This window comes from Crocuta crocuta, unplaced genomic scaffold (assembly GCF_008692635.1).
Source record: "Crocuta crocuta isolate KB4526 unplaced genomic scaffold, BGI_CrCroc_1.0 scaffold26, whole genome shotgun sequence".
NCBI lineage: Eukaryota > Metazoa > Chordata > Mammalia > Carnivora > Hyaenidae > Crocuta > Crocuta crocuta.
In genome coordinates this window covers 5,971,291-5,981,527 of record NW_027532249.1, presented here as the reverse complement: position 1 = coordinate 5,981,527, position 10,237 = coordinate 5,971,291, and the positions used below count along the sequence as shown (strand labels likewise).

Sequence of the window (10,237 nt, the reverse complement as noted above, 5' to 3'; positions counted from 1 at the left end):
CACCCCCCGCAGCCCCGACTCCCACGCCCTGGAAGCACTACCTCCCCCGCGGTGTCGCTCCACGGTGCTCCTTCGGTTCTCCCAACACCTTTGTGACGAGGTCCCCCTTTCAGCCTCCTCTGGGCTGCACACTTTCGTTCTGACCAGACCCGACTGATAGAATTAAAGCCCCTCTTACCAGACGTGGTAAAGGCCGAGGCTCTGGCGGGAGCTCGCTGTCCTCCCCACGAAGAGCCGGCTTCGGCCTTTCCGAAAGCAAGCAGGTGTCCAAGTCTACTTGTTCGTAGCCAACCGCACTCGTGAAGTCCAAATGTCTAGGTACACAGGGTTTCCAACATTAACGAAGATACTACGTACAAGCTGACACATGAACCAAAGTCATTTGGTGGTTGAATACCACAGGCCGTGAGACGCCATTAATATATTACTCTTGGTGAAACCAAAGTGACCATCTTCCAGTGACTAGAAGTCCCTAAATCTCATATATTCTCTCATTTGATTCTTCGGGCCGCCCCAGCCCCTCCCCACATCGTCCTGGCCACCACTGGGCATCCCTCAAGACATGGCTCCAGCGCAGCCCTGGCAGGGGTGAGAGATTCTGGCCCTGTTTCTCGCGGACCACACTGGCCTCAGGTGAACACCGAGTCCCTTCTTACAGGTGGACACCTGCCAGGCAGTCCTGCCCCACACTCATCCCGTTCCCTTCGCTCTGCGGCCCTCAAAACACACCCCGTGCGCGCCTACCCTCTCAGCGCCTTGAGGACGCAGCTGGGAACAGCGCGGAAACACTCCTGCCCTACGGAACTCCCAGCCGCGGGGCCTTCGGGACTAAGATGCTGAGCCAATTTATTTATAAACAGAGAACTGGGCGAATACATAAACCGGCTGACCAGTAGGCAGACCAAGGCCCTGACATGATCACTGTGCTGAAACCCAGTGTAATGTTTTCTTCTTTCCAAGTCCAAGGACTCCTAAGAGGTTCTTTTACAGGGGGCAGTGCAGCCATCAGAGGCCCAAGCCGTTGTGCGAGGTCTCGAGGCAAACCGGCAGCTCCGCTAGGAGGGGGCTTGTGTGTCCTGGGCAGATCTGGCTCCGGCCCTGCCTGGAGGTCTGCTTTTGTTTCCCCAGCCTTCTCACACAGGCCGGGGGCGAGTGAGGAGGAAATAGATCCCCGCGGGCATGTGTCTGTTCCCTTCCTGAGGACGAGCTCCACGGGGGAAACACTTCCAGTTCTTAGACGGTAACTGTTTTGGGAGGAGCCATTCATCCAAAGCTGTGGGAAACCCACTGTAAAAGTTCCTTTAAAGCAGAGAGTTCAAGACAGCAAGAAACTTGCCTCACAAGATATCTGTATTCCCGGTAGTGAGTGTCAAGGTGTATTTGACCTCTGATGTCTGTTCATAGTCCTATGGAACTAATGTGTTTTGTTTTGTTTGTTTTTTTAATGTATGATTACCAGATCTATCCATTGTTCTAACCCAGTAGAATCCATTTGGGAGACTTGTGATAGAACAGTGGGGTTCACCTATTATTCAGAAACTTGTAGGATTTTAGGTAATCTCACCCAGCAAAATTAGATGGCAAGTCAGGGTGGGTACTCAGCATTAAAAGATGAGGAAGCACAAAACCACATTGAGAGCAGTTACACTTACTCCATATTAAAGATCAGGTTTTTGATACAGCCATGGAATGATCGTCGCATCTTGAGCACTGATGTCCACTCCTCCTCCGGAATCCCCCCTACGTACAGGTTGGATACATTGATTGTCCTGCTTTCTGCTGATGGGCCCAACTTCATTTCTACAGGATTGGTCTCATCCAGTTGGACAGTGATAATGCTAAAAGGTCAAAGGAGAAAAAAGCGTTTAAATATAATAAACATAACTATTTTAATACATAATTCCACAAGTTCTTACTGAAGATAAATCTTAACGACACTAAGCGAATAAAAAGGTGAGTCTTGAAAATTAACACTTAACAATGGAACATCCTCCCCAAATGAATGGATGTTATCAAATGCTACGGAGTTCAATTGATTTTTGGAGAGCATGTTTCTTTTCCTTGACCTGTGATAAAATGTGCAGCATGCTTCTGAAACATTTGGTTTACTTATCTACAGTTTTGAAGAGATATATGTAGGAATGTTGACACAATGCTATTTACTATTTTACTGTTCATTGTGTTCCTACAGACTCTTTTACATTTATTATTTAGTATTGATGTAATGACATCTACTCCCACTATGGTACTATCTGCCACAGAATTAATCTGATGTGAAACATTTCATCCTGGGCCCCACACAAGAACAGAGTTAAGGTTTCTTTATTGTGAAAGTTCCACAAGTATCTTATTACTGAGCAGATGCACCAGAGTGATTCTGGAGCTATAAAATCTCAGAATGTTCATGACTTCATACTAATCATCCCAATCCTTTCACTGCAAAGAATATCCTAACATGGTCCCTACTGCCAAGGTCACCGTGGCCTTGTACATGAATACCTCCCAGTCCTCAGCAGAGAGATGGAGTGCTCTTGCCCATCGCCATAGGTGCCCTTGGGGGCACGCAGCACAGCTCTTCTTGGGTTTGTTCCGTCCCCAGGATTAACATGCACTTCAATGTGGCCTTCAATCAGCATGATGGAAAAGAAGGGCTGGGAAGGTTGCTAAGAGATTTTCAATAGAAAACACATTACTCTGATTTTTTAAATTATGAAGATAATATGGGAATATTAACAAGGAAGCAACTTGTCAAGAATATCACCATCTAACACAAGTCTTTCAAATTTTGCGTATGACTTTCTAATCTCTGTTCACAGGATTTACATTCTGCTTTATGCTCTTCTCATTAACCCTATCAAAGATTCCCATTTCTACTTCATGCTTTTTATTGCCACATGATGTACCAGCAGATAGATATACTGTAAAATCATTGACCAATTTTTTGTTAAAATTTTAGTTTCCAATTTTTTGTTACCAAATATAACACTTTTTTTTTTTTTGGCCTGTGAAATTGTTTCTTGCATTTCTAAAAGTGGGATTAAAATGTTGAAGAGTTTGGAAATTATTAAAGCTTTGAGAGCTATTTTGCCACATTGAAAATAGGTCCATCAGCAGAACGCGAGTATGAGTGTTTCACAGTACACTTGTGAGCCCTGGATGACCGCATTCCATTTTGCTGACCCAGCAGCAAACTATGATTTGCAGATGGTCCTATTAAGATTGGTGGAGGCAGGGCACCTGGGTGGCTCAGTCGGTTAACGACCGACTTCGGCTCAGGTTATGACCTCACGGATCATGGGTTTGAGCCCCACATTGGGCTCTACACTGACAGCTCAGAGCTTGGAGCCTGCTTCAGATTCTGTCTCCCTCTCTCTCTGCCCCTCCCCCCTTGTGTTTTGTCTCTCTCAAAAATAAACATTAAAAAAATTTTAAGATTGGTGAAGGCAAGCAGTCCATTGGTTCCTCAAAAAGTTAAACAAAGAATTATCATGTGACCTAGCAATTCCACTCCTAGGTATATACCCAAAAGAAACGAAAGCAGGTAGTCAAATACTTTGATGTGAATGTTCACAGCAGCATATTAACAACAGATAAAAGGTAGAAACAACCCCAAATGTCCATCAGTGAATAAATTATGCTATGTACATATAATGGAATAGCAATTCAGCCATAAAAATGAAGTACTGACATATCCCCACAATGTGAACAAACTTCAAAAACATGCTAAATGGAAGACACAAAGGGTCACATGCTGTATGAGCCCATTTATATGAAATCCAGAGAATAGGGACACTCATTCATAGATACAGAAGGAAGATGCTGGTCACCAGGGACCAGGGAGCTGAGGAGATGGGGCGTGCCTGCTTAGTGGCACAGGCTATTATTATGGGTGACAAAAATGCTTTGAAACTAGATGGAGGAGGTGGCCTCACCACGTTGTCAAAGCCCTACATGCTAACTGTTCACTGTAAAATGGTTACTTTTACGTTATGTAAATTTCATCTCAACTAGGAGAAAACAAAAAAGATTGGTGGAGCCCATAAACCACTCTGTGGCTGTTAGACCTTCGCCAAGTGCCTCATGAGGCACCAGGAGTCTGCAGACCGGTGTTCCTGCCCTGGCTCTAACATGTATCAGCTGTGTGACCTTGGGCAGGTTAACAACCTGAACCCACTTCCTCCTCAGCAAAACGTAGGAAGCAGCATTCGCCCTGCGGCGTGGCTGCGACCACTACACAGCAATGTCTGTAAAGTACCTTGCGTGAAAGAGGACAGTATGCTATGAGCTCTACGTGAACTCTATCTCATTAAGACCGTAAATGAGCATTCTGTAAAGCCTCTACAAATTACGTGATACATGCAAGTTTGAGCAAAGGAAAGGGTAAATCTCATCGATGCTCTTAAAATGGAAAATAAATATGGAAGACCATCAACTTTTCTCTCTCCTACAGCTGCTCCGCTGTGCATATTGTCACAGGCCACATTTCTCTTTCTGCTCCTTTCAGTCCTATTTGTAGATAAGGAAAAATGTGCTACGTGGGGCACAATTTGACATTCACTGAAATGCTATCTGAATGAGTTTGAAAAGGAGGGGTAGCACCTTCTCAGAAGCTCAACAAAAGAAATGGATCGTGTAATACAAAGAAGTCACTGGTTCATCGGGGAAGGCATTCAGCGATAGGGACTTCTGCATATTAAGATGCACACTCAGAAACAACTGGCCACACGGCTGCAACAGATGTTCACGGCTAAGTCATCTTCCAACTAGTGCTTCTTGAAGTCCTTTCCTTCCTGAGCCCGTGCCTGAGGACCAACGGCATCTGCGCTACTCACCCCGTGTGCCTGCTGATGACCCCGCTTCGCCCTGTGCCCGCCCAGGGCAGCCAGGATGATGCCGCTGCTGCTCTTGGTGGCGAATGTTGCCAGCAGTTCTGATTCTGGCGACAAAGACTTGGGTGACAATTCAATGTAGCCTCCTTTCAAGAAGCTAACACTTCGGATAGGCTGGATAAAAAGGAAAAAGAGCACCGTCAGGCCCCCCTGAACATTACTGCTGGCCTTCCCATCCTCTCTCTCCCCCATCCACCGCACTGGCGTAGACTGTACTATTATTATGTTGGGAAGTCAGTGGACATTTACAGAAACTCATTCCAATATTAGTAAGATGCTTCCCACCTCCAGTATGCAGCCTTTTCTCACTCCATAGGAATTTCTGAGCAAATCAAAGGTTGATCTGGAGATTTCCAGGTTTTTGATACAGCCCACATAGCTTTTGCTGGTGACACCTTTCCTGTAGGGAAGGGTATAAGAATGACAAAATTTGGATTTTATAACTCCGTTTTTGAAAGAAGGAGTAAAAATAGACCTACAATTGAAGAAGATCTGCTTCTCTGTGTCATTCTACAGGTATGTCTATGCCTCCCGCTAAGAAGGATATTGATGGTGATGGATATTGATGATATTGATGGTCTAATGACCAAGGAAAGGGGTTGAATTTAGGGAATTTGGCTAAATGGCTACCCAGATAAAAATGCATCATATTTTAATGGAAAGTATTGTAGTCACTGCAATTTAAATATACTCCTTAAAACACAGACCAATTACAAGAAACTACACAGTCCTAAGGAAACAAAAGCACATAGATTGAAATCCAGTAACATATTTTTCTTTTTTAAAAAAGGTTATTTATTTATTTTGAGAGAGAGTATATGTGCGCATGTGAGCAGCGGAGAGGGAGAGGGGGAATCACAAGTAGACTCCTTGCCGTCAGCAGAGAGCCTGACGCGAAGCTTGATCTCACCACCTGTGAGATCATGACCCAAGCCAAAATCAAGAGTTGGACTCTTAACCAACTGAGCCACCCAGGGGCCTCAGTACCGTATTTTTCTTAATAGAAGTTGCCACACTGCTGGTTGGGATAAAGCTGTAATGTAATCAATCTCTCATTTCCAAAATATGGAGATGACTGAACAGAGTTTGGAGTTACACTCTAAAGCATCAGTTAGTCACAGGAGAACTTTGAAGTCACATGGTTTCCAGTCAGAGTCACATCTCCTTTTTCTTTCCCTCTGTGTTGAGTAGTGAGCTGCAGACCATTAGGCCACTGCAAGATTCAGGGCAGATTTTAACCTTTCTGGGTCTGTTTCTTCTTTGTAACTGAGGAGCCTGACCTTGATAGATACCCAAGTTCCTTCCAGCATAAAAGTCTATGATCTGGAATGCCTTCCTAGAAAAGGGGACCTTTTCTCCAGTGTCTACACAGTGTCCATTTAGGCAGAGTACACAGGAACTGTGGCACAGCTTGTCGCTACAGGAGCACCCACCCACCCTGCTGCCGCCACGTGAGGAAACAGTATCTGGAATCGGGGATCAGGAGACCGTCCTGCAGTTCCAGATCCATCTTGGCAGAGGGGTAAGACCTGGGGCAAGCGACCGACTCCCCGGAAGCGTAAGTGTGATTCATTTCCAAGATGGGGCGTGGGGGGCTGGTGACCGTGGGCGCAAGCTGCGTCCCTTGGAACTTTCAGAAATTCCTGGCAAGGAAAAGGGGTGAGGAGTGGATCCGGGCTGCTCGGCTTAACAGCAACCAGAGTGGACGCACCCCCGTGCCGCTGATTAGGATTCCGTGCACGAGTCAGCTGGAAGACGGGATAGTGCTCCTAACGGATTTGGAGACCACCGGGCAGGTGACTCGGCTTGGACATTTGGTAATCCCACTCCCCGGAATCGGTCTTGCCCTGACTGCTGGCATTTTGTACAGGACCCTTTTGTTTTTAATGGTGTGAAAGAAACACAGGGCTTCATCTGTCCAATCCAAAATTACAAAACTAAGGACCAAGACCCACAGAGAGCTTACGTAAATTATCAAAGTCACCAAACTAAACATGAATCAGTGTTAAAAAGGGACTTCATTGCCTCCCCTGCCACCTTTCTTCCAACTTCCTGATGCTGGTCTTTCAGCCTTTCACATACATTATTCGTTCTCATCACACAAAGGAGAGATGCAGGCAGCATGATTTTATTTATTGTTTGCCCTGAAAGAGAGCCTACTGTTCTGACATTTCTAGAGAGAACAACTTGTGATGGAAAGTGGGGTCTACAAATACTGTACAGTATAAAGTAACAGTAACGACCACTAGATGTTCTAAAGACAACAAATAGAAAATCGTTAATTTTCCCGCAGAAGGGTTTCTTTATATCCCAATTAATATGACACACAGTGGTTAGAATCAAGGCAGAGGTGAGGGGTTACAATTTGTCCCCCACAAAAGATAATGAAGTCCTAACTCCCAGTACCTGTGAATGTGACCTTATTTGGAAATCGGGTCTTTAGAGATGTACTCAGGATGAGGTCATCGGGCAGGTCCTAATCCAATATGACCCCTTGTCCTTATCAAAAGGGAAATTTAGGGGCACCTGGGTGGCTCCGTTGGTTAAGTGTTGGCTCACGTCATAATCTTGTGATTCATGAGATCGAGTGCCACGCCGGGCTCCGAACAGACCGCATGGAGCCTGCTTGGGATTCTCTCTCCCTGTCTCTCCCTGTTCCTCCCCTGCTCATATCCAAAAATAAATTTAAAAAGGGAAATCTGGACACAGAGATACAGAGGGAAGACAGTGTAGTAAGGCACAGAGAGAATGCAGGCCTCGAGCCGAGTAATGTCTGAAACTCCCAGAAGCTAGGAGAGAGGCATGGAACAGATCCCTTCTCACAGCCCTCAGAAGGAAGCACGCGGTTTGGTCGACACCTTGATTTTGGACTTGTAGCCTCCACAGTTGCTTATGTCCCCTGGCTTATGGCACCTTATTATGGCAGCCCTGGGAAACGGACACATTTGACAATTACAAACATGACAGTTGTGCCACGTGACATACCTCACAACTCTTGACCTAGGTAATCCACCCACATAAATTGGATCTTTATCTAGACGATTGAGGTCAGAAGATGCTCCTGGGGTTTCACCTTGCTTGGTTTCTTTATAACTGGTGTTATATGCATCAGTAACTGCTAGGAGTCCTAAAAGGAGATCAAAGAGGAGAAACGGGAAAATGAAAATCCCCTTCTACATTAAAGTAAAAACAAAGCTCATTTATAAAGACCTACTCTTTCACATTCTGCACATTTGACCAGGGAGTGTTCTTGACTATTAAAAAATCGTCTGTATAAAAGTCAGTGAATCTAGAATATACAAAACTAAATGACAGCAGTGTCTGCACGGCAGAAAAGAGAATGGATTCGATCCTTGATTTCCAATTCAGCAATTAATGTTAAGTAATGTACTTGGAAACCATAGAAAAATGGAATTATAATATTTCTCCAGCAAAATGTGAATCCTGGCACTTAGTAGTTCAAAGAAAACCATGGCTTTCTATTAGAATATCATTCAAGAACACCCAAGGAGCTATAAGGTAAATAAAGACCACTAGTTTTGGTAGGATTTCTGTTCCCATGAGGGGGACCAGCATCTCCTTGCTCTTCTGTGCACTTAACTTGCTTTCGGTTTCTCTGGAAGGCGATTTTGTACCAGGTTCCGTTGTTATAGCGCCTGTCGGTAATAAGAGCAAGAGGCCCTGAACCCAGGTCAACGGTAACTCTAACTCTGCCATGTACCAGCTCGATGGATAAAAAGTCTTTCTGTGAAGAAGAGAAGAGAGTTACTGGGGGCTGTGTCATTCTTACAGACTCAAGGGTGGCAGAAGTCTTCCAAAGTCCAACTCAGAAAACTGGATCTGGCCTATCAGTCAGAGGTCTCTGTTAGGAAATTAACATGTCCAGGAAGACTTTCTAGAATACTACACAGATATAAAGGAGAGAAACACATTGTTGCCAAAATCCACAACTCCGTAAAATAGGTGGAATCTCTATATCTTTTTCATTGAGATTGACATGGGCCAGTCTCCCCACCCACAGAAAAAAAAAAAAAAAACACAAAAAAACGAGAAGGTCAAGAGAGATCACCTGCACAATAGGATAAAAATAACATGGAATTCAAAGAAGGCCTCCGTGCTCACAGTGAACGTGGAGCAAGACATCTGAAAGTCAAAATTTAATCACAAATGTTACTGTTATCTATAAGGATAAGAAGGCTGTTTTCTACTTGTCTCTCTTCTGTATTTTCCAAAGGTTCTTCGGTGAATTTATAATAAGTTACTTAAAACAGGAAATAGTATGGCATACATATGTATGTGTTATCTTCGCATATGCTCTTCAGTCATGAAACGTAATTCTCCTCCTAGCAATCTGACTGTACACACAGAGCCGCCTGCTGCCCCATAAGCCACTTACGGTGCCATTTGAAGCGAGGTAGAGAAGCAGCCCGTTGGGTGAAAAGGTGCTGAAAAGCATAATGATGTGGGTCCCAGTAGCCCGGAGTGTCTTCTCCACAACTGAATAACCACTCCCATCAAAATGGAAGGAAGACTCTTCGTTCTGGGGGCTGCAAAACAGAGCAGATGAAATACAATCTGTTCTCAGGAAGGCAGTTAAAGAGAGGACACGATACCTTTATGGAGATCCCCCCTCAAAAAACTGGTAGAGCTGTTATTTCCGTAATTTGATAACAAGCATAAGTCATGGTATCTTAGAATACGCTCGCCACGAGATTATGCAGAACAAGTAAGTGCCAGTTCCTTTATGCAGAACAGAAACTTAATGTAAGCAGTGCTGGCTGTAGTAAAGAGAAATGTCTTCAAAGGATGGATAACTGCTGTAAATACTTCTGCATATCAAGTAGATTATTTGTTCTAATGTCCTTTTAATTGTCCTCTCTTAATTCCAAAGCTTTCAGAGTAATTTTTATATCAGCATGTTATCACCCTCTACTGGTTTTAAACTAAGATGTCAGCTAAACTGGAGGAATGATGGAAACAAGTATGTATCCATGTAGCGGAAGGACCGCTGTACCAAAAAAATCATTAACAAAAAAATATATCAAAAATCTGCAGGATACATTTGGAACAAAACTATTTAATATAGACCTCAGTACTTCTCAGGCGAGCGTCTGACTTTTCCAGTCTTCTGCACACCTCAAAAGGCTGCCTTTATTCATGCTTTAATTATAAAGGAGGTTTATCTGGAACATGTCATAATAGGTTTAAAATTTTTGCTTCTGGGCTTCAGAGTGAAACTTGGACTTGGGCGTGTTTTGGGGGTAGGAATTTGCACTTTTCCCTATTGAATAACCCAACTCGGTGCCATATCTCCAAGCAGGACAAGTCACCCAACCGTGACGCAGTTT

At 44.3% G+C, this 10,237-nt stretch overlaps 1 protein-coding gene across 1 annotated transcript in view; it reads right to left on the bottom strand.

Annotated features, from left to right (window-relative positions):
* The window catches only part of LAMA1 (laminin subunit alpha 1), a 177,431-nt gene that overhangs the window by 12,157 nt on the left and 155,037 nt on the right, over nucleotides 1-10,237 (bottom strand). The window contains exons 52-59 of the mRNA XM_077778268.1: nucleotides 9,286-9,436; nucleotides 8,492-8,634; nucleotides 7,875-8,018; nucleotides 5,175-5,289; nucleotides 4,833-5,003; nucleotides 2,500-2,663; nucleotides 1,653-1,838; nucleotides 179-314 (exon numbers count right to left, since the gene is read on the bottom strand). Of these exons, the coding sequence (XP_077634394.1) occupies nucleotides 179-314; nucleotides 1,653-1,838; nucleotides 2,500-2,663; nucleotides 4,833-5,003; nucleotides 5,175-5,289; nucleotides 7,875-8,018; nucleotides 8,492-8,634; nucleotides 9,286-9,436 (1,210 nt within the window). The remainder of the gene's footprint in view (nucleotides 1-178; nucleotides 315-1,652; nucleotides 1,839-2,499; nucleotides 2,664-4,832; nucleotides 5,004-5,174; nucleotides 5,290-7,874; nucleotides 8,019-8,491; nucleotides 8,635-9,285; nucleotides 9,437-10,237) is intronic.